Below are 25,217 nucleotides of genomic sequence, written 5' to 3'. Positions count from 1 at the left end.
ATTTTGTCTTATCCATTTGCATTTCATTGTATACACATGGGGTTTTTATAAATTATAATAGAATTTGATTGCTCCATTTTTACAAGAAACTGTCAACTGAGATTTTATACCCTCTTTTCCACAAAAAAAAAACAACAACAAGACAAAATACAAGTTGAGATCTTTCCTTGATGAAATCATGAATCGTTCGTATATTTTTCAGTGTAATATTTTAAAATATTCATCCCATAAAAACCCCTTCCTGGACCTCCCTCTGACATGGTTTAGCGACCAAAGTAAAAACACTGCATTTTATATTTGTTTATTTTTTGTTTTATTTCAACAACATACATGCACGTTATAACGACAAACAGAGCCGTCCGTTATTTTTCATTAATAGTAATATTAACTGTTTTATATCCTGATGAATTTATAAGTTTGATATCACAGCGTTTTAGCTTGTTCAAAGCAAGAATTTCACGTACACCCAACACCAGTAACAACCAATTTTCGGACAACCTCTAATATTTGGGTGGCGGGTAGCTTCCTCCTGGGGGTGGATAGCTTCCTCCCGGGGGTGGGAAGCTGCCTCCCGGGGGTGGGTAGCTGCCTCCCGGGGGTGGTGGGGGTGGGTAACTGCCGCCCGGTGGAGGGTAGGCGGGGTTCTGGTTGTACTGTGGGGCCATTCCGGGGCCACCATATCCTACAAATAGTTAAACAATAATTACTACAACATGTATGTGATGTCTGTCAATATACTTGATATTATAAACATTTTGTGTTTTAACTGATTTGAATGTTTGTAGTTTTGTAATGATATATTCTTTTTTATAAATCTTTTTTTGATTTATAGAAGTTACATCTATACTTCTATATCAAAATAATAGACTCGAATTTTTGGGCTTTAATACCTAGAAATCGGAAGAGTATTGTCTTTTGTTTTATATATTTTAAACATCATTGGTACCTGCAGATTACCAATTTGTTTTTATTTTTTCATCTGTCAAGCTTTGCTAATTAATAATCAACGAAAATTCCTATTAAAAATATCCGGAAACCATCTGGACTTTTTGGATTTTACAATATTGCGCATGCATTATATTCACGCTAAATCACGGGAGGCTCTTGCAGGTGTCACTACAGTATTAAATTTTACTATATATTTTTACCAAAATTGCACAACTTTACATACAGATTAAAAATTCAAAACGAACTTCTGGAAAAAATCCTCTTGGCATCTTTTTAAACAACGCTTCATTTACAATTTTCTAGCAAAATACACACGTGCATCCAGCAAAGGCGTGAGACTTTGTTTACCTCGAAGTTACACATGTGCTTGAAAATCAAGCCCGGGCCTTTTCACCCCCCTCCAGAAACAACACGCATCAAAAATTCAAATGACCTCGCATTATTACAAAAATGGGATAGTTAGACCTCTTACACATTGTTTTTCATCTCACAAAAAAATCAGCTCCTGTCGCGTGCGGAAACGCCCCGAATTCAAAGGAAAATTCGGGAATTATTTTGGCTCAGCCATGTTTTGACGTGAACCTTCAGTGAAATACTGTTATGACACCTTAAGTTTATGTATTCACAAAATTACACTTGCATGGATACTCTCAGAAACGATATCACAAATACGTGTAAAGAATGTGGGCGCTTAAGATGTAGATTCGGCAGGAATCTGGGCGCACAAGCAGAGTGAAAATTTCATCAATTAATTATGAATATTTTTCGAATTATAACCGTTATTTGGTTTCTGTTGGATGTGGAATGAGTGGAAAAATATTTGAAAATCAAAAGGTTTTATCATAATATGGGTCTAAATATAGCAACAGGATGCAATTCATGCAAAATCCTACTTATTTACAACTGTTTTAAAATGATTTTGTTGTCTCTGGGTCTTCTCTCCACAAATTTGAAACGTGTAAAGATAACATATTTCAACATTTAAAATGTCGCTTTTTAAAAAAAGATGGAGAGATGACCCAGAGATGACTAATTATGTACTTTTTCAAATTATTTTTTAAGGGATAAAAATCAAAGTCCATTGATATGACAGTGTTGTTTCAAACAGTACTTTATAGAGCACATATTGACAAGTCTCGCATGGCTCAGTGGTTTCGTCCTGGATTAGTGAATACATACTTTCAGTGTTTTGGGTTCAAATCCAACTGGTGGTCTTTTTTTTTTTTAAATTAAACTTTTTTGTCTTATTAAATGTTTGTTATTATAACATGATGTTGAATTATAACATACCGGTATATTTTAATTTGTTATTATTGATTTCTAGATCTGCTGTATGAACACTATAAAAAAAATCTTTTCTTATTACTAGTTTTTTAGGATATACACAATTATAACTTCATTAAAATATGTTTGCATTAACATTTCCAACTAGTTATTGGTTTACCTCTCATTGCCATTTTTTGAAAGCTTTGTGAGTTTTTAATAACCAGAATAACCATGTACTTCGACTCTCAACATAATATATTTTTGTTGAAACCTGTACATAGCCTTTCGAGGTTATAGACATTTAAATCCCAATTGATTCGTGTCGAGGATTCCTGCAAACTTACCATCTTGTGCGCTCATGATCACTTTCTTTTCATTTATTCTGTACATCAAAGGAAATACGGGAGATAACTCTAACTCTAACATTTAATATGAAATATCCCGAAAGTTCCGAATGTCAACATGGTGTGTAAATTCGAAGCGAGTAGAAAACGTTGGTTAAAAAGTGTTGAATTCTTCATTATTATAAATTAAATTTTTAGATGAAAGGTATTTACATTTACAGCCTCAAAATGGTTTGTTATGAATTTAAAAAAACCTTATTTTTCGATGCAGCTTCATTAATTTTCTCCAAAATCGTTTCGGAGCGGTTCTGCAAGTTCTATCTGTGGTGAAGGTCTGTTTCGAGACACAGTTAGATTATTCTAACTAGAGTGTAGTAAAATTAATAGCATTATTGTAGGCTTAAAGCTTAGTTGTGTAAATGTCAACAATACGTTGTGTCGATGTATCTATTTCGTAAATGTCCGATATCATATGCAATGTCAACCCGTGAATGCACGGGTCAAAGTCTAGTGAGTATTCAAAATAGTAGAGAGAAGTGGCGTTATGTGGTGCTGACCTGGCTGCGGCTGTGGTGCGTGGACGGTGGTGACAGTGGTGGCGGTCTGTACGTTGTGGATTCGGCCAGTCCTACCCATCTGCTTCTTCTTGATGATGACTATGACCACTACGATAATTACTACCACAATGATGGCCCCAATGACAAACCCGGCGATCGACCCCTCGCTGGTGCTACAAGTAACATCACAGTTATGTAAAACGTTTGTCCAATAAATAATAGACACACAATGTGACCGTCATCTGGTAATCTACAATTATTATAAGCCTAGTTGGGGAAAATGACAGAGAAGGACAATGAATGTTGTCGGAGTCCGTAAATCGAGAAGGGGGGGGGGGGGGGTAGGATCGCTGCTCACTAGCGCTTCTGTTATTACACTTACAACATTATATTACTGTTAATACACAACATTTTATGGGCGAAAAAAATTCGCTACAGTCTATAGATAAGTCCCCTATCATGTAAAATTCTTCACTGTGGCGTCGGAAGATAATTGAAAATTGACAAGGAAAAAAAATTCTTTTAAAAAAGTCTTAGGTTATGGTTCAGTATTACTATGCAAAAAGTAAGTGTGTGTGTGTGTGTGTAATGGGGGGGGGGGTAGGCCCCTAGTCCTCTCCCCCCCCCCACCCCCCCCCCCCCCCCCCCCGGCCGGTTCCGACGCCTATGTTTCATACATGTATTAGCAAGCAACATCCTGACCACGTAACACGAAATATCTTCGAACACATTAATGAAATCATGCCACACATAGACCTAGATATAACCACTGAGGACCAAAACCTACAGTTCCCCCATATATTATTATAGCTCTACATTTCACCAATAATATATGTATGTTATTAATCAAATATTATTCAAATGCATGATTATAGATCGATATGTGTACTATCCTATATACTTATGAAAATTGATGTAACTTGATCTTCTATGCAAGGAGAGGATATACGTTGGCTATGCCTGTAGTCCAATCTTATTAAATTTATTCAATAAAATTTGTTTAAATTACAGTTCCCTAATCAGTAACCCTGAAATAACTGCTTTATTAAGCTTATCCAATTTTGTACTACACTTTGACCGTGCTTGTAATGTGACCGGGATATAGATCATATACAAGATGATGACGTGACCCAACAATCATCACGTGATCGATCGGTAACGATATGTAAAACTTATTCAAATTGATTTGAACCCAACAATTTGAAGAATTGATAGAAGAAGTAGCATTGAAAGTAGGAAGAAATTAAAATATTGTGCAGCACAAATGAATAATCACTAGTCAGAGTAATTGTAGCAGTAGTAAATATAGTTAAATCATCGAACGACAAAAAGTACTTACAATGTACAATTAAAGTCTGTCCCAAGATATTTTTGCCGCATATTTTCTTAAATTATTCGATATTTATAAATACCTCTTGGTTCAGACGAGGTTCATTCCATAGTATGAAAAAATCCCAAGAATTTCGTTTTGAAACGTCCCCTCTAGCTTGTCGGGTTTCAATACGCGGCTAAAAAGTAAAAAGTCTACGGGGATTTTCTATTGCTTAAGAGATGAAGGTACCCGGATGAAAACATTGAAAAATTGTGCGAGGTATTCTGAGTGATTTCCGGATGGAGAAAAGATGTCAACATTCCCCATTATTATAAATCTCCGTAGCAAATCTGTTTTCGATCCTGTGAATTTTTACGAGGAAAAAATGATAATGTGTGAATGAAGTTTTCTTGGAAAATTTTCCTTTCATCAATTTCAATGGCACTTCTTTCAGAGGTATGTGTATTTTAATTAAAAATCGTCCAAATGTGCTGCATAAACATCTTGGGACCGACTATAGGACAAAAAGTAAGAAAACCGGTTTATATAAAGGCCTAATGAGTGTATACTACAAAGGACTTACAATGAGAAAAAGTGTTAATGGTAGTAAAGTTATTTTAGAAATCCAGTCATTGAACAGTACAAAACACTTACTAGTAGGAGTAGTAGCAATAATAGTAGGCATAGTAGTAGGAGTAGAAGCAGTAAGCCGCCTCTGTCACGTGGTGGCCTGAAATCAGATCATATACTCAGGCTTTATTGGCAAACAATACAGAAAAAGTATTGGTTCCAGGTTAATGAATAAAAACAGTGTCATTTCGAAATTTAAAAAAAAATGAAAAACCGATCAACTATCAAACTTTGATCGTTTGTTGATGCATATCAACTTATGATATTGCGTTGTGATACACCGAAGCCAAAATAAAGACCATAATCACGTTATAGCGATATACGTAGTCACGTGTATACGTAAACCGTTTTATTATATGATTGGCTCATATCCTATTCCCCTGCACATGACATAGGAGTTGATTTCCTCTACATTGGACTAAAAATAGATCGTCCAATGAAATATCGCGTTTCTCAATTTTTTGGCTATGGCTTCAAATTACACTCAATTTGATGTCTGTATCAATACTATTCGTCGTTGAATCATATAATAAAACAAGTTATTGTTGTTGTTTTTTTTCATCAATCAACAACAGCAATAATTATACAATATAGCCCTCGGCTTAATGAGATTTTATCACATGACCGACTTTCATGTATATAAATAGCTACTCAACTTGTTAAGTGTATAATTTAGAAATAACCACACCTCGATATGACTAATTGCAATTGTAAATCGCTAAGAAAATTATCTGTATTTATTTCAAATATTTTTGATGCTGTCTGCTCCTCTTAGTTGTTTTCCTATTATGATCCTTTATACCAAAATCTTACATAAGTAGTGATTCTATAGTCTGTCCTTTTTTAAGGTCTTCCGTTTTCCAACGGAAGACCTTATTGTTTTCGTTCGGTTTCTTTTTCCCTATTATTATTAGGGTCTTCCGTTTCCAACGGAAGACCCTCTTGTTATTCTTCGGTTTCTTTTTAGGGTCTTCCGTTTCCAACGGAAGACCCTCTTGTTATTCTACGGTTTCTTTTTCTTTATTATTCTTTTTTTTCTTTTTCTGACTTTTTTGAAGCGCAATTTCTCAAAAACTATCCAACCGATTCGCACAAAATTTTCAGGACGCATAAAGCATGATCGGCGCTACATATAATACAATTTTCAAATGATGACGTCACTTCCGGTTTCAGATATTGAGGATTTTGTAAATATTTAAGGGTCATTTTGTCCACGCATCTCCTCCGAAACTAATCAAAATAGAAGCTTGAAATTTTCAGGGATTGTAGATGAATGTATGTAGATGTACCCCCATGCTTCCAATGATGAAAAATGCTTTAGGCCTCAAAGCTCGCCTAAACCTGAAAATTGGCACCAAATTTTTTCACTAAATTTTTGCACATTTTCTGTGATATCTTTTGATGTATAAATATTTTGTTAAAACATGTAATGCAAAAGATGTTTCAAATGACACGGGCTTTCGTTTAATATCAAGAAAAAGGGGCTGGCCCCTCCAATTAGGGGCCAAGTGGGCTGTAAAGTCTTCTTACAATAACTCTTTACTGAATAATAATTTGTTATTAATTATAGAAGCAAAAATGTTCATTGTTGGGCTGTTTATCTATGCAGTACCATACTGAAGTCATATGTTACGTAATTAGGGGTTTCAAGGGACCAGAAATTCAAAATTTCGATCATTAATATATGAAAAAGGAGAAATATTTTGAAAAGCATTGTAGAACAAAAGTTGCGTAAAATAATGTTCTGTACAATATGCCACCTTAAATTTTTTTGTTCATGACCCCATTTAGGAGATAAAGGACTGGCCCCTAAAACACATTTGTAAAGATATCCTTAGAACGGTTAACATTTCGTGAACACTTGTTGAACAAAATATGTTTATATTTGCAAGACCTTTCATTTGATATCAAGAAAAAGGGGCTGGCCCCTCCAATAAGGGGTCAAGAGGGGTCTTAAATCTTCTTACAAGAACTCTTTACTGAACAATAATTTGTTATTAATTATAGAAGCAAAAATGTTAATTGTACAACTGTTTATCTATACAGTATCACACCTAAGTCATATATTACGTAATTAGGGGTTTCAAGGGGCCAGAATTCAAAACTTTGATCATTAATATCTGAAAAAGGAGAACTTTTTTTAAAAGCAATGTAGAACAAAAGTTGTACAAAATAATGTTCTGAACAATATGATACCATAAATTTTGTTGTTAGTGGCCCCGGTAAAGAGTTAAAGGGTCGGCCCCTAAAATACAGTTGTTTAGATATATCGATAACGGTTAACCATTCGTGAACATTTGTAGAACAAAATATGCTTATATTAGCGAGACCTTTTATTTGATATCAAGAAAAAGAGGCTAACCCCTCAAATTAAGGGCCAGAAGGGCTATAAGGTCTTTTTATAATAACTCTCTTCTGACCAATAATTTGAGTTAAATCATAAAGCAACAAAGGAGCTTTTATTAAGCTTAATTTAAAACTGAAATCCGTTTTAAATCGGACGATGCATTACAAAAATATTGGGATTTCAAAATTGAGTTTTCCGGAAATTGTGATTCCACATTCTTGGTTAAGAAAATAGTGTTATGTTTGAAGTTAAATTAACTCGTACCTAAAATAATTCGGAAATTGTTAATTCGTTCTTGAAGACATTCGGGACTTTTTTTTTATTAAGTCGTTCTAGAAATTGTAAAGGTATTTGTTAATTCGTTCTTGAAATCATTCAAACATTGTTAAGTCGTACTAAGAATTATTCGATTTTTAAAAAATATCTTTTTTATTTTCTTTGTAGTTGGTTTGTACTCTGCTTCTTACAGGAACTTCTATCTTTACTTTCGACACCACCGGAAGACCCACTCGTTGCTTTGCAACGAGCTTTGCTCTAGTTATTATTATTTTTTTTCTTTTTCTTTTTTTTCTGACTCCTTTTCGGCTTCATAACTCAAAAAGTTTTCAACTTATTTAAAGGAAACTTTCAGGGATTATGTGCAATTATATTGCCTCAAAGATGTTAAAGTTTCCATAACAACATCACTTCCGTTTTGACGTTACGTCATTTTTAAACTTTAAAAAAAGTCATTTTGTCCGCGACATTTCTCAAAAACGCTTTAAGATAGAGTCTCGAAATTTTCTGTGGTTATGAATTTGGTAATTTACATGTGCAATAAGGCTGGAAATAAAAATCCGTCACTTCCGGTCGAAACCGGAAGTGAAACAAATTTTTCGAAAAAATGAATTTGCTGATCAAATCAAAAATGAATATGTGTTTTATCAAGCTTATCAAGCTGAATCTAACACTGAAATCCGTTTTAAAATCGGACGATGCATTAAAGAGATATACGAGTTCAAAAAATGATTTTTCCGGAAAATTTGATTCCGCGTTTTTGGTTAAGAAATTAGTATCAAGTTCTTGGTTAAATTAACTTGTACCTAAAAATTAATTGTTAAGTCGTACTGTAACACATTCGGATTTTTTTTTTTAAGTCGTTCTTGAAATCGGAAAGGTTTTTGTTAAGTCGTACGTAAAATTATTCGGTTTTTGTTAAGTCGTACCAGGAATAATTCGATTTTTTCATCTTTTTATTTAAGGTACTCTTGTTATTGGTTAAAGAGCTCTGCTTCTTACAGGAACTTCCAGCTTTACTACCGACATTAACGGAAGACCCACTCGTTGCTTTGCAACGAGCTTTGCTCTAGTTATTTTTCTTTTTTTTTCCAACCAATTTTGTGTACGCGATTTCTCTAAAACTACTCCACCGATTTACATGAAACTTTCAGGTCTGATAGATAATGACCTGAACCTTATTGGAAATTTTTTTTAATGATGACGTCACTTCCGGTTTTGAGTTATTTACGATTTAACGATTTTCAGAGGGTCGGCTTGTCCAGGGGTAAACTCCTAAACGGTTGAAGATATTGAGTTCAAAATTTCAGGGATTGTAGACAAAAGGTTGTAGATCTGACATGTGGTATATGTATTTTCCTGTGACCAAAAGCGGCGAAGTTCGCCCGAGCTCGAAAATTACAGTTAAAAAAGCGTCGTGTTTTTTCGTGGTTTTCCTTCAATATCTCTTTCTTCGATTGTATTTTGTTATAACATGTAGGACAAAAAATCTTTATAAAGTCAAGAGCTTTGATGTGATATCAGGAAAACGGGGCTGGCCCTTCAAATAAGGGGCTGAGGGGGCTCTAAAATCTTTTAATGATAACTTTTCACTATGAAATATTTTGTGATACGTTATAGAAGCAATTATGTTCATTTTAACGTTATCCACCTACACATGGCAATCATTTACTCCTATGTTACATAATTAGGGGATTTAAGGGGCCAGAAGTCCAAAAATTTGATTCTCAATATCTCAAAATGGAGGAAAATTCTGAAAAGCAATATTGAACAAAAGATGCTCAAAGTATTGAGCTTAACAATATGCAACCATAATTTCTTTGCTATGCGGTCCTTTAAAGGAGTTACAGGGTCGGCCCCTAAAACGACCCTCTCAAGATATCTCGCGAACGGTACAAAATTTGTAAACACTTGTTGAACAAAATGTGTTTGAATTGACCAAAAAATTCTTATGAAATCAAGAAAAAGGGGCTGGCTCTTCAAATAAGGGGCTAAGGGGGCTCTAAAGTCTTTTGATGATAACTTTTAACTGTGAAATATTTTGTGATACGTTATAAAGCCAATTATGTTCATTCTAAGGTTATTTGCCTATACATGGTAATCATTTCCTCCTATGTTATGTAATTAGGGATTTTAAGGGGCCAGAAGTCCAACACTTTGATCTTCAATATCTCGAAATAGATGAAAGTTCAGGAAAGCAGTATTTAACAAAAGATGCTCAAAATATTGAGCTTTACAATGTACAACCATATATTGTTTGTTATCTGGACCCTAAAAGGAGTTTTAGGACCGGATATCAAAACGATTTTTCCCAAATATCTCAAAAACGGTAACCAATTTCCAAACACTTATTAGCGGTAGACAAAAATACCTTTTAACTAAAATGAATGAAAAGGAGCTGATCCCTCAAATAAGGGACACCAAAGGGATAGATAGTCTTTCACCCATTACACTCATAGATTCCGCCTCCTTTTCCGGATAAGTTTCGTTGACGAAGATCAAGAATAAGGTCATTCCTTATTCTACAAAACGGACGGAAGACCTCCTCGTTGCTCGCAACGAGATCGTGTCTAGTTATTTATATTTTTTCCCTGTATGAAAATGTACCTGTTTGTATGCACCTCTGACGATTTGTATTTGTGTGTATTATATATATGTTCCTCTTGTACCAAATTATTTGGTTTGAGTGATTAAACTGAACTTGATATAGGAACGACTTAAGAAAAACAATATAAATTGTTATACCCCTGTAAAACAGTTACGATATAATTATATACGAAAAAAAGTCCAGCATTTTGACTGTTGGACTGGAGCTGTTAGATTGGAACTGTTAAAATCGACTGTTAAAAAAGACTGTTGACCGATGACGTCACATTCCGCGAAAACGTGTTATTAATTTGAAGGGGTATAACAAAACAGTTGTTGACTGTGTCTCGGGCAACAGTTGAACTGTCGGACCGGCTCGCAAACTGTTGCCCGCGGCCTTCGGCCTTGGGCAACAGTTTGCGAGCCGGTCCGACAGATCAACTGTTGCCCTCGACCCCAGTCAACAACTGTATACTGTTTCATTGTAATTAATATCATTAAGAAACTGTTACCGGCAGTATACCACTTCTGTAAACATGGTTCGATCTTTGATTTCTGTGCTCGTTTCTAAGTTTGGTGAAGAAAATTAAGCAGAACTATCAATTCTAGACATTGAAATTTATAGTATAAAACTCGTATCGTGCAAGTAGCTGAAAAAAATTTTAAGTAAAATTGATAATACTGTGCCTCGTAAAAAGTACAAAAGTTTACTTACCCAAATATTGAAATAAAGTGAGCAATCCCAAATATAAGGCTGAATTTGACAGCATTTTAACTGCAGCGAAGCTAAACAGAAAGTGATTCAACTCGTTTCCAATTCCAAACTTAATCTTTTTTAAAACACTTTAATCCCATTTTTATTGTAATTGTCTCATAATCCCCATACGCCCAACTAACTAAGATTAATAAGTAAGTTCAATGCAATTGTGTCGTTTTAAATGTTAGATTGGACGTCTGCTTTCGTACAGAATTGTGACAAAAAGGGTGAGTTCACAAGATAGTATTAAGTTTGCAGGAGTCATTGACACAAATGAATTGGAATTTTTAAATAGCCACAACGCCCCAATACACAGGCGGTAACAACATTTGATCAGATGTACTTAAATATTGCAAGGTATTAATTTCTTGGATGTTGAAGTATATTTTGCCCACTATTTAAAACGCACCGCCTATCTTCAGCTATGTAACCATTGTTTACTTGTAGACGTGCTAGAAGGCAGAAAGTTAATCACTTTTTAATTTGAAAATAAGACAGTCGAAATCTAATTAAAAACTAACATACCATAGCTCAAAATGCAAAATCAATCAAATATTTAAAAAAAACACACACAGATTATACATTTAAATAAAGTGATAGAATCACATGTCTATATAGCACCAACAGGATTCGAACCCAAAACAGGAATTTATCGTACCCAGTGAGCCACTGGACACTTACTCTGTGTATGTGATATATACAATGTAAAGAAGTTTTTAAAACCACATATTTTTTGTTAAGTGTGTAATCTTTATAAGTAAGTAAGTAATTTATTTATTTATAGTGACATGTGTATACATTTCCAAGTGTAATATTAACAACAGTCAGCATAGATTAAACACCCGGCCCGTCGGGCCTATATGCCACTTTGAACACATAATACATGAAAAAAGAAAAGAAAATAACACAGCATCAAGCGGTAAACAAAGATATGATTGAAAATATACATGTATGAGTATAAAAATTTCTTCAGAACCTTGAGTTTGCATAGTTTATATAATACAGTGTATGTTTATTTTCTGAACAAAAAAGATTGTCTACGTGTAAAAGAATGATATAAATATTTGATATATTAGTCTTAAAAACATAAACAATATAGACATAAAACATAAAACATAGACATAAAAAAGCAGAAAAATCGATTCAATTTTCACTCTCCCTGTCCGTCCAGGTTCCTGTCGAATCCACGCACTGTCCACACCTAATGCGCCCACTTCTTTATATAAGATCGATCAGCCTATTTCTGTTTTCATCACAAAAATATCTGTAAAGTACATGTAGAAAAACCGAAACATAATTCTAAGTATCAATATATGAATATGTGTCTTATCGATTTGAATTTGCATAATTTAAATTGATTTTTTTTTCAAAAAAAAAAAAAAAGATATATAGATTTGACCCTAAGAAGAACAGCGGGTGAATGACTAGCTACAGGTCTGTAGCTCCTGGTTTGAAAAAATTCGGATCGACGACCTGGGAACTACAGTGCCACCCTTTGAAAAAAACTACAACTAGTGGGAATTTGAAGAAAAACAAGTCACATGATATGTAAATGAGTCCTGTCTGCTTATTACATTGACTTCTTCATATACATGTGCATATCGTCTACCCATTCTAAACATTTTTACGGTCACGAAATCAGAACGGAATTCACCGTTACAGGGTTTATAAAATCGCCAATAATGCATTATGCTAATCTTTTGACTTAAAAACGACTCAAGCTGTTAACTGATCAGGATGTCTCATTTTAATCCACCCTTGTTAAAAAGCTATCAAATTCGTGGTGGATTTCCTACATTTCACTGCATAAAATGGTGCATGCCATTTACAAATTTACAAATGCGAAGGGATCCTTTATAGATATTAACATTTGTTAAATATTCTTATTAATTAGTTTGTTGGCTTGCAGACTAAAAAAATGTCTGACATTCCAGGGCATAGTGGAATTAATCAATGGTATTAATGATATCCATCCGGAAAGGGGCTCTCTACATCCACAGCCCTTTTAGTTTGAATTCATGCAAAATATATTCAATTTTATTAATAATCACCAATACATTATTAAAAAGTACACCCAAGAAAAGATTGTATTAAAATTTTATTCCAAGTGCCAAGATCCTAAAAAAAATATTTTAAATATAAAAGATATTATCTGGTTTAAACCTTATATCAAATCTCTGATCAATTATTTAAGATAAACACATTACACTTAGAGCTAGCTGCAGGTCTGTAGCTCCCGGTCTGAATAAATTCGGATGGACGACCTGGAGCTACAGACCTGCAGCTAACTTAGAGCAAAACGCGATTCAATCATGTTCGTATAATGCTCTCAGCAATTGTCTCCAATGCACGGGAAACAGTAACATGTGTGTTTTGAAAAGGAAGTAACTTATTGTCTATATCAATTAGATTTCAATTAACAATAAGATAATTGAAGGAGAAAAATTCATACGTTTGAAGTTTTACCAGTAGCAATGATCTTTAAATAAATGTATTATTATGTCATTCACAAGATTTAGATTTGTAAGTTGTAATTACATGTACTAAAATATATCTACAAGGCGATAACATCGTCACAGAACTTGCTACCAATATCATTAATCATTTATTTGTACATTGTCTGAGAATGCAAGCAATTACCATTGTGATATATTATTATTACAGCCGGAACTGCAACATTTTAACCATGCAGGTTAACCACCGTGACTTTTCACTCATAAAGTGATAGAATTACAAGATTTGACTATAACAAATTTTGTCGTATTCAGCGACATGATACTTCATAATAAAGTGTTTAGGTACAAATCACAGCAACAAGAATTTCCACGGACACATGGTAACAATAACGTCCGGTCAATCGGACCTATCGGACAACTTCTAATATTTGGGTGGCGGGTAACTCGGTGGCGGGGAGCTTCCTCCTGGGGGTGGCGGGTAGCTGCCTCCCGGAGGTGGCGGGGGTGGGTAACTGCCGCCCGGGGGAGGATAGGCGGGATTCTGGTTGTATTGTGGGGCCATTCCGGGACCACCATATCCATATGCCCCTACAATAAAATGAATTATATTAAGTACTTGTTGTAATATTGTGTACAATACACAAATATATGCACTTAAGTACTTATATTTGTGAAACTTTAATCAGGATTCACATTAACAGTATTTATGACGAAGAGAAGCGGCACTAGGTGGCGCTGACCTGGCTGCGGTTGAGGGGGCGGTGGTGCGTGGACTGTGGTGACGACGGTGCCGCCGTGGATCCTGTGGGCCCTTGCTGAGTGTTTCTTCTTTACAATGACTATAACCACCATTATAATAGCAATCACAATGATTACTCCAACTAGAGACGAGCTCGTTGCAAGCAACGATTAGGTTTTCCGTCGTAGCTGCGTCATACTTGTGACGGTATTACAAAAAATTGATAGCTGGCCATAGTACAATATTAGATGTGTAAACACTGAGAATCAAAGTATTATATTTCTGTGACCGCGTAGATTTTACGATGATAGAGAAATCGTCTGGATCTGCATCGGTCGTGTGCAGTACGAACCGGGTGAGGGAATGTTGGCGTAAAGTGTATAAGGTAAAAGGTTGGGGCGCGCTGTGGGCCGTAAGCTAAAACGAAGGGTAAGTTTGCCGTATTCCCGAAGGTCCACCAGTATACAGTTCCAGAGAAATAAACAGGCAATTGATGCAGGATTCCACATTATTGGACGAGACTCAACGATGGCAACATTATAACAATTTAACAGACAGACATGTTACAAACAAGTCGGATATGGCCAGAAGTGGCCTCCGGACTCAAGACTCTGGGAGAGTCGGACGTTGCCGGGGCTGGCCGCCGTATTCCAGACTGTGCATTGACAATTGTACATAACTATTTATAAGAATCTTAACAATGAGTATAAATTGCAATTGAAAGGTAATGATATAAGTAAGCTGAGTGAAAGGTTCACAGATATAAAATAATTAAATAAACTCGATGAGTCTTTGATGTCCAAGAAATGAAAATCTGATAATTGCACAATGTTGTTTTAAGAGATTAACAGTTCTTGAGACATGACACACTCTGTCTCTTTGAAATCACATATAAAGTCTGAAAAGTGTCAATCACTAATTAAAAAAAGTAACTATGTAAGAAATAAACTGTGAGAAAAAATTACGAAACAGATGTTGATACAAGTAAAGTAAAAAGAAATTATAATTGAACAGTGCATTTTGCACGATGATACTACATGTTTATAAGCAAATACAGATCTTAACACGTTGTCTCTAGTTTGATTCGCCGCATTTTATTCACAGAGTGGGACTGTGGTTATGCCCGGTACGAAGGTAAAAAGACCATTGGCAAACGTTTTGCACGCATTTTTATCGAACGCAAGCGCCAATGAATCTCTTAGTATATATGCGGAGATCCTGGAAATTTTACAAGGGGTTTTGAGGAATAATTTTGTATATCGAGGAGGGGGAACATGCGCGGATAAGAAAATTTTTCCGGGTTGGGGGTTGAAAAGTCAGACGGTTATTTGAGTTTGCCAAGGGATGTCCGAGGCATATTTGGTAAGTTTATAATGTACACGTAATTGAAAGAAATTTCGCTGGGGGGGGGGGTCTGGAACACTTCCCCTTCTAGATCCGCGCACGGAGAAGACCGATGCCGGTAATTTTACTGTAATTTTAACCATTTTTATTTAATTATTCATGTTCATAATTATCAGAAAACCAATATTACCTTTCAAAGCAGTTAAAACTTAAAATTTAAGATACGAACCATTCAGTCTCGGTGAGTATTGCGTCCGCGTCAAAAAAAAAATGGCAATTTTCAAGAAATTCGGATAGACGATCTGTGTCCTAGGTCGTCCATCCGATTCTTTTTCTGACTAAAAGCTACAGATCTGCAGTTAGAGATTGTCAAACTCTTATTGATTATGTCAATTTGTTTGTCTCAAAGAACCATTTTTTAAATCAATAAAGTTTTACCTTAAAAAAAAAAAGAAATCGGGCACAATTTTCAATGTTAGCATTTTACAATTTTATGGTCTAATAAAATCTCAAGAAACAACTCTTCATTGCTTTATCCGAAATATTGCATGAAAAAAATTTACATCGCATTTTTTAAATTACAAAAGGATATTCAAAATGAACTTTGATTAACCGCTAACAAACAGGCATACAGAGAGACTGAGAACCAATTTCTTCTCTTTTTTTTTTTTTTTTACATCAAAAGAAATTCAAAAATAAATCAAAATATATTTTTTCTTTGTATGCGTTAATGAAAATGTAGATCAGCAAGGGGTTCTTTTTCGTGCAAGCACCTACTTAACCGATTGTTACACGGGTCTACAACGATGACAAATATCGAAAAAGCAATATTGTGGGTGAAGGATGAATGTGTAGTTTGTTTTTTAAGTTTATTTTTGATACATGTAATTATATTTATCTGGATCGGTTATGTTTGTTGGTTTGTTTTGTTTATTAAAGAGGGGAATAAAGAAATGAGTAATTTCCAAGCACGGAGCATCGTTTTTGAAAGTGGGGGGGGGGGGGCGCAAACTCATCCAACAAATCTTGACAAGCAAAAAAAGATTTTTTTTTTGAATTTTCTAAAATTTTCAAATTTCACTCATAATTTCATGATTTTCATAACATTTTTTTTACATGCTACCAAAATGGGGGGGGGGGCAACTCCATGATAATTCAATTTTTTTTATGTAAATTTTATGAAAATAGTTGCTTCGAGAAAAAGTTGGGAGAGGACATCTTTATGTCATATAACAAGTGAAACTGATTTCATTCCACCCACAAGCTTGAAATAATGAAATAATTTTAATGAAAACAATATAAATCCCATATCAAACGACATATTACCACTTGATTCTGCGCGTCTTTTTAATGAATTTATAAACAGCGGCAAATTCTAAAATGTATCTTTAAAGGTAATGTTAGCTGCAAGTCTGTAGACCTTGTATGAAAAATTTCGGATGGTAGTCAATTTTTCCGGGATACAGACCGAGCGGTACATATATGCAGCTAAGGTAACTAAGAATGATTCCAATAAAATACTTTGTTGAGTAATGCAAGCTTTTAAGAAAGCAATACTTATATTTGTTTAAAATATAACACCCAAATACTTCGTCTTACATTCGCTATTTGTAGAACAAGCAGAACCAGTATCAGTCTGACCGGCCTCACCATATACATTGTTGGAATTTTATTGTCCTAGCATTGCATTGCTCTGCATGTACACAATTTCTGTTAAAAATTAAACACTTAAAGGTCCGATTTTTTTGTAATTACAGTATCAAATTTTTTTCCATACAAACCATTTATCTTAGAAAGTTATGGACTTTCTCCTATTTACACCAGCAGAATCAGTCTCCTTTTAAAGTTAGAAATATTCAAAGTAAATAAAAATAATTTCTCTTTGGGCAAACGAAAAAAACAAACCAAAATGCGTCACGGGAATGTTTAGAAAAGGAAACCGCTTGGTTTCGTCCCCCGAATGATTGGGGTTATTCAACCCGCATGCTATGCATCGATTGTATAAAGAAAGCAGACTTTGGAAATATTAGCGTACAAAACGTACACATGTTTATTTGTAATCTGATCATTTCGACCTTTATTTAAAGCGATGTCAAAGTCGTAATACAACCATACCCGTCTCGTCGTCAAGGGTGAAATTTAACATGAGGCGAAATAACGCGGTACCTTTTAATGTCGTTTGTTTTGTTAGCAAATTTTGTACGTATTTTTCTTCATGAAAATTTGGCATAATTGACGGGTAAAACTACTGCAATGTCTATTATTATACATATACTAAGCATAGCCATCGTTTAAGGTGGCTCTATACACCCACAGTTTATTCAAATTTTCAATAGAAGACCACAAAACATATACTTATCAAATATCAAAATGACGATAGGGATACTATAGGTATTTTTTAAGAATTTTTTAATGTTTTTTCGTGTTTTTGTAAAATATTTTTTAAAAAGACAGCTATCAACAAATTGAGAGAAATTATTTTGTCATATGATGGATATTTCCTTCGGACACATAAAAAAAAATATAACACTTCTTAACATTCAAAAATGTTATTATTGCAATTTTTTTTAGTATTTCCCCAAAACATATTTTTTCATATTTTCTTACTCTGATGACAAATCGTCTGAAAAAGTTGCTTGATGTTATAAGCAAATTTATTTTAATAAATGTGAAATAAAAAATTGAATGAAAACAATTGCAAATAAACACAAAAAATCTTTAAAATTTTATTTGGTATGAAAGTTCCTCATGTAAGGGTTATCGTTCCTAAGTCCCAAGGCCCAAACACCTTGGGGACTTTTCATTTCTGAGTTGAAGAAAATTTCCTAAATATAATGTTGGAATGATAAATACATGCATATTTCATTATAGACTTTGCCCTATATAAGTGAATATATTCGCTTTAGTGCAAAACTAAGTCAAATAAATAAAGGGGAACATTGACTAGGCTAATAGGATTTATGTATCCCAACCAGAGAGAAATTCAAAGCAACCCTCTCATCCCCGTTAGGTGTCGATATTAATGTGCATTAAAGTATATTATAATTGAAATATTTTCACCTGTTTAGAATTTTCTTTCACGGTATTCAACCAAAAAATACGTTTTAGAAATTTTTGGAAAGTTCAAAAATTTATCGTTCTCAACGGGAATCGAACTCATGACCTACTGGTTTGTAGTGAACCCACTAACCCACTGCGCTACGGTGTAACATATCGATGTTGCTAAAGAAACTCTTTAAAAATTTATACTTGATTTTATTGTTTATTTCGATAAATAATACCACACAACGTGAAGGTGTCACATACCACATTACTTGTAAGTAATGAATTTTCCAATTATCAAATTAAATCTATTCATTTAACACATTTTTCAAAATAGCGGTTCCCATACAATTCACCTCAGTTTGAATCAGCCAGTACCGGAAATGCATGTTTCCAGATTTATTTTTTTGCGTACTGCGTCATCAAAAAGTGGTGTATAGAGCCACCTTAAAAGCGTACATAAAATTTGATATAAAATCGGACCAAGCAGCTATAAAGTGTTCATCTATATGGCTACACATAACGTACACACGTGATTCAAAATAACCCAGACGGAAAACGGTAAAGAATTCAGTCATTGAGTCTACGTTTTATAGAACTTGTGAGAAAACACATTGCGGGTCTGAATGTTTGTTGATATGTCAATCTATCAATATACAGTTTGTTAATTATTTTTGATTTGATGAACATTGAACAACATTTTTTCCATGCCACTTTTTTCCATGGAAGATAGCGAATACAAGTATAAAGCATTTATAAAATTTATTTAATTACCTCTTTAGAATTGTGTATGGAATAAATAATTTATAAGTTGCTGCTGAAGGTTGTTTGGTATTTTCGTTTGTAGATGTTTTGCAAGTAAAAAACCTGAAACGCGGGGCAAGTCATAGTTAATATCCCTAATAACCGTAACTTAAAACTAGCGGCTTTGGATTCAAATAGTATCGTATACGAATATTAAGTTCACTTTTTAAAATCATCTCCACGATGATAATTATATTATATCCATCGAAAATCAGTATTATTTTTTTTGCTTTAAAAGAATTGTTCTATCGGGAGCAATCCCAGCGTACATTTGTCATGTCAGTAATACACATTGTGCTTTATATGACGGCCGTGTATACGTATTGTAGAAAAGTTGAGTTTAATTACCATGCATTGGAACCATTTTATTAACACATCTCCCAGTACTGAAACAATTCAAAATGTCCCTGTTACAGTAACACAGTGGGGCGTTAATCGTGTACGTCCAGCTCTACAAGCACATGCACTGTCGTCTAGGCTATGGCCTGAATACAGCTAGTGACTCTCCTATCGATCGGTTACCTGAGTCTCGTAATGCATCTAAATATAGACAGGGGCACAGTTATGAAACAAACAACAAAAATAAGGTCAAAGAGGTTTATCTATATGAAATGAAAATGTACATATGTAAAAAAACATTTGGGAATTTTATGTGGAATTATTTTTGCGCGCTACATGTATCAGTTAGTGCATTACAAGAAGCCCTTTCATAACCTCATAAACGTGCGCACCCCCACAAAAATGGACCGAACTGACAACAATTGTTTCTGCAAATACTGACTATAAATTACGAAAACATTAAATTGAATACTATAGAAGGATTCAAAATTAATTTCTTTACAACTTTGCTTCAATAATGCATTAGAAATGTTTATTCCTTTTTAAGTTATTGACAAGAAACTTTGGACGCCTCTAACTCCCTAATTATAAGGGCCAGCCCCTTTTTCGGTATACCGCATGAAAGGTCTGGGTAAGACCAAGAACTTTTAAAATACATGTTATAACAAATTTTTATCAGGTAGAAAACTAACACGGAAAATACGCGTTTTTTTTAAATTTTTTTTTCTAACCTTTGTTTCAACATCTATACCACCCCTTTTATTTGCATTTAAATAATAAATAAAATATATCTCGCACAAATTCAATGTATTAGCTTCCAAACCAGCCCATCTTTGAGACTCTACCAGTCATCGTTTAAGCGTAACCCCCTGGACAAAAGAAGTCGTTAAATTTTACTAAAAGGGGAATAACTCAAAACCGGAGAGGGATTTTCCTCAACTAAAATATGCAACGAAAACATCACGCGGCATGTTATCAGTCCTGAAAATTTCAAAACAATCGGTGAACAAACGAGCGAGATATTAAGGATCAAAGTTGGCGTTTAGAAGAAAAAAAAAATAATAAGAAATTTTTCAGAATAATAGTAAGGTTTTCCGCTGAGAGCGGAAAACCTTAATTACAATCCCGGCGATCGACCCGCCCTCAAAGCTGTAAGTAAATATCACCGTTATGTAAAGAGTAACACAATCAGATAAACCATATATATGCACTTCTTCCTAATCTTTGAGTTTGGTTTCATATTGACACAGATGTAATAACTATAATTATTCTGTAGTTTTTAAATGTTAAGAATTAAGTTTATTTGAAAAATAACACATATTTCCGTATATTGTTCATTTTATTCGTGTTGGTATACTACAGAACAATTAAATTATTTTGAATACACTCGGTTATTTCACCAGTACGAAAGCCCATTCAGCTCATTTTGGTAGGTAAATTTTTTTTTCGCATAAACGCGAAACTTACGCGATACAACGTGTAACTTTCGCGAATAAACCCGAAACTTTCGCTATATAACGCGTAACTTTCGCTAATAAATGCGAAACTTTCGCGATTTAAAGCGCAACTTTTGCGATATAACGCGAAACCATTATATAAATATTGTCATTTCATACAAGATCCCTTATGAGAAAAACGATTGAAAACAAACACATTTTAGTTTTCAATCATGAAATAATTATTATTCATTATTATTATAATATCCATGTTACTTTGATTTATGAAGACAAAATTATCTCTTTTTCATATAGATATGAATAAATCTGATAAAACTTCATAGCATTTTTAGATGTTATATGTTCCAAGTATATAATAAGTTAGGGCATCATTTAATCATTTTTAAAGCGCTAAGCATAGCTCAGCGCTTTATTGTCGTTAGACTTCTATTTCCGGTGCAAGGAATAACTGCCCTCTATGAGCAGAAATATAATCATTTAAACTGGTTAGAGGTATAGGGAACCAGTTATCTGGGTGACGGAAATGGCCGAGTAGATACGATTGGCTTGCGGGGCTTACGTACATCAGCACGGGATGCTACGCAGTGATGAAAAAATATAGTGCGTATTCAGAAGCTAAAATATAGAAAAATAAAATCGATTCTTTGCAAGAATATGACAGATTGTCAAAAACTGTGATAAATTACTGTTCAAAAGGTATAATTTGTGATTTTAACATATCTTTTTTCAGGCAAGTATCCATAAACAAGTCGTGTTCAGCTTTAATTCACATCATCTTCAGAAAGTAACATATATTTAAAGAAATCTGGCCTTCGATACTTTAAATTGATATTCATTAAACATAAACCAAAATTTCAATAAGGCTCATTTCCGCCTACGCTTGCACACAGTAAATTTTCTTAGAACCAAGCTAGGTTAGCGCTTTTCAGTACTTTCAGTACTTTGATTCATTTGTTCGCCGACCCTGTGTTCGAACAGGCATTAATTAATTATCTTTTTCTTATAAAATTAAGAGGACGAATTTACGCTTCTAGATTTGAACATGCAAAAGCTTAAAAATTTAAAGGGGCATGGTCACGATTTTGGTCAAATTTTTTTTTTGCGATTTTAATGTTTACAATGCTTTAGTAAGGCATTTTTAATAGGCAACGAAAATTTGAGTGCCATTTGATGAGTTATAAGCGAGTTACAGAGCTTACAAAATCTTCGCTATGTAAACAAAGCGTTTATTTACATTTCGAATGTTGAAGTGAAAATTCCAGTTTTAGACCTAAAAAAAATGTGTTAATCGTAAGGAACTGTTTATTTATGCTTTAAATAAATAATAAGATAGACAAACCAGCTTTAAAAAGATTTTTTACTGGTATATTGAACCTATGTAAACAAAAACAGGACATGAGCCTTCTTTACATGACGAAGAATTGTGAGCCCTGTATCTTGCTTAAAACTCAACGACTGGCACCAACATTTCATTTGATCATTAGAAATGCATTTCTAAAGCATTGCAAATAATAAAAACAGAAAAATGAAATTTGACCAAAATCGTGACCATGACCCTTTAAAGTCATAGCTTGACTTATCTCTCTGACAATAAACTAGACGTTAATTTATGTCGCGGCGATATAACATATATTATTATATAATAACGTTTTCAACAATTATATTCTTTCAATTCAGAAATGATACTTATAATAAAACTTTTCATTCCAAATAAAATTGTTAAAATTAAAATATGTTGATGCATCATCTTCTATATAGCAGCGCCTATGAGAATGTGAGAAGCGCGATGCATTATATCCTTTGAAAATCAGTACTAAGATTTTAAAGATTTCCTACGTTTGAATTAATATCAGTTTGTATAAATGTTATATGATCATCTATGATCAATTAAGGTATCCGATCCATATTAGGACCAAATTTTTCCAACCTTGAATATTCATCATGTATTTAATACTTTGATATTTTTATAAATCATTTAAGATTAGAAAAAGATTTACCGAGAGAAATTTTCAAAAATATTATTAACTAAGCAGTAATTAATTAATGAAGATTGCATTAAGGCATATGGAGACAAGCACATTTTTTAAAATAAAAAAGTAATTACTAGGAATATCAAAAAAAGCTCTGGTGGAAAGATGTATTTTATCATCAGGAATACAAAAACTATTTAAAATGAATTTTATACCGTGTAGATTTTTTTAGAATTAATTTTTATAGAATAAAAGCAAAGGGGAATAACTCTTCAAAAAAAGAAAAAGGTCATTAATTAGGACACATTACACTCTTACATATTGATACTTAAATAGGAAAATTATTTCCAAGTATACTGAGTATTAATCCCATACATATCTGTTATGCACCCAGATTCATTGAATCTGAGGCTATTATGGATCGGATACCTTAAGTATTTCTATTAATATTTCATTGTGTATTTCATCAGACATGCAATTCTAGTTAAAATGCCTCGTATCATGTTCAGTTATTTAATGTTTACCTGTCAAAGACCTGTTATAGGTGTGATTCATCAAAATACTAATGTTTACATGCTCTGAATTATCGTTCGTGTTTTGACACTACCCCCGTACTTTGTTTACATTTTTACGAGATCGAATTATCTGCTTTGACCCGTAATTAGATCGAGTAAATACATGATAACTGTTTTAAACATGTTTATATTTACCAGATTAATCACCCTGTTCAGTTTCATGTCATTTTAATGCTCTTTCCGCGAGATAATCGTCATTTTACCGCGCTCACAAACTTCTCTGTACGGAACATGCTGTTTGACGCACAGGGGCTCGGTTGTTGGATAGTGAAGTTCTTAATTATTTGTTCCCGAAGAAAAAATTGATTAAGATTGGTAATCTTAGATGGATTTCTGTGTATTACATTAAATAAAAACACTGAAAACCCCCGTTTCAGTCATCTTAAAAAAGTGTATTCAATGTACATTAAAAAAAGTAAAGGGACGACACTCGCCATCTTGGATTTATAGGGGGTCCTCGTTTCAAGCTATGTTTTAAGCAAGTTCTTAGACATATTTTAATTTCATAGTATCTTATCTATCCCCATATGGGCAGTTTACACGCCTTATTCACCCATCTTCTTTATAAACCTTTACAATTTAAGTTTATCAAGCAAAGTTAGAGAGTTAAATAATAAATAAATTACTTAATGTTTTGCATCCTGTTGATGTATATATTTAAGTATGTCTTTGGAAATGAGAGACTGATATTTAGTAAAACACTTACTAGTAGGAGTAGTAGTAGTAGCAGTAATAGTAGGCATAGTAGGAGGAGTAGTAGCAGTAGGCCGCCTCTGTCACATGATCACATGATGTCACTGAAATCAGATGATAAACATGTACATTGCAAAACAACGGATAAAAAAATCGCGTGTATACGGTATCAACAGATATTACGAAAAATACAGTAAATAGTATATATAAGATTTTAGATTACATTGCAAATTGTGAAATTTAAACTTCATAACAAATAAAAATTTCATTTCAAAAATGTATATTTTACATTGCAAATTGAAAATTTTAAATTGCATTGCAAATTAAAAACCGAGTCAATTTACCAGCTCTGAAAAGATGCCATGCATTTGCCACTTAAGGGTGTTATTTACTCAGGGTTTGAGTTCTCAAATTCCGATTGTTAAAAAGTTCAATGTAATGAGTAAAATTTAAGTTTAAGACTATGATTCTAATTAGCTTTGGAGCTACGGTATGAGAATAGTTCACTTTCTAATGGATGTGACTTTTTCCTCAAATGTCCATTAAAATATACGAAGATTTTATGTGTTCGAAGATATTTTATTTGACGTTTTTTTTAAAATGTCCAGTGAAATGTACGAAGATTTTGCCGCGTCAAATGTTAAAATATTTTGTCTTATCCATTTGCATTTCATTGCATACACATGGGATTTTTATTAATTATAATAGAATTTGATTGCTCCACTTCATAAGAAACTGTCAAATGGGATTTTATACCCCCTTTTCGACAAAAAAT

At 33.7% G+C, this 25,217-nt stretch overlaps 2 protein-coding genes across 3 annotated transcripts; both read right to left on the bottom strand.

Moving 5' to 3' along the window:
* Window positions 1-306: 306 nt before the first annotated feature.
* LOC117682783 (uncharacterized) lies at window positions 307-24,548 on the bottom strand. Of its 2 annotated transcripts, none has more exons than XM_066082205.1 (4): window positions 24,456-24,548; window positions 5,082-5,157; window positions 3,116-3,288; window positions 307-682 (listed from the first exon to the last, which is right to left on the bottom strand). In XM_066082205.1, exons 1-4 carry the CDS (start codon window positions 24,490-24,492, stop codon window positions 501-503), a joined length of 468 nt encoding a protein of 155 aa, XP_065938277.1. In that variant the 5' UTR covers window positions 24,493-24,548; the 3' UTR covers window positions 307-500. The 2 variants fall into 2 exon arrangements, with proteins under 2 accessions (XP_065938277.1, XP_034307048.2); XM_034451157.2 differs by lacking the exon at window positions 24,456-24,548 and adding an exon at window positions 10,982-11,221.
* LOC136274710 (proline-rich antigen-like) lies at window positions 13,115-14,381 on the bottom strand. Its single transcript, XM_066082211.1, has 2 exons — window positions 14,220-14,381; window positions 13,115-14,067 (listed from the first exon to the last, which is right to left on the bottom strand). The coding sequence occupies exons 1-2, from the start codon at window positions 14,329-14,331 to the stop codon at window positions 13,901-13,903; spliced, it is 279 nt and encodes a 92-aa protein (XP_065938283.1). The 5' UTR covers window positions 14,332-14,381; the 3' UTR covers window positions 13,115-13,900.
* Window positions 24,549-25,217: the final 669 nt, after the last annotated feature.

The sequence above is a fragment of the Magallana gigas genome, chromosome 4, assembly GCF_963853765.1.
Source record: "Magallana gigas chromosome 4, xbMagGiga1.1, whole genome shotgun sequence".
In the NCBI taxonomy this organism is placed as follows: domain Eukaryota; kingdom Metazoa; phylum Mollusca; class Bivalvia; order Ostreida; family Ostreidae; genus Magallana; species Magallana gigas.
This window is presented reverse-complemented; position numbering and strand designations above follow the sequence as displayed.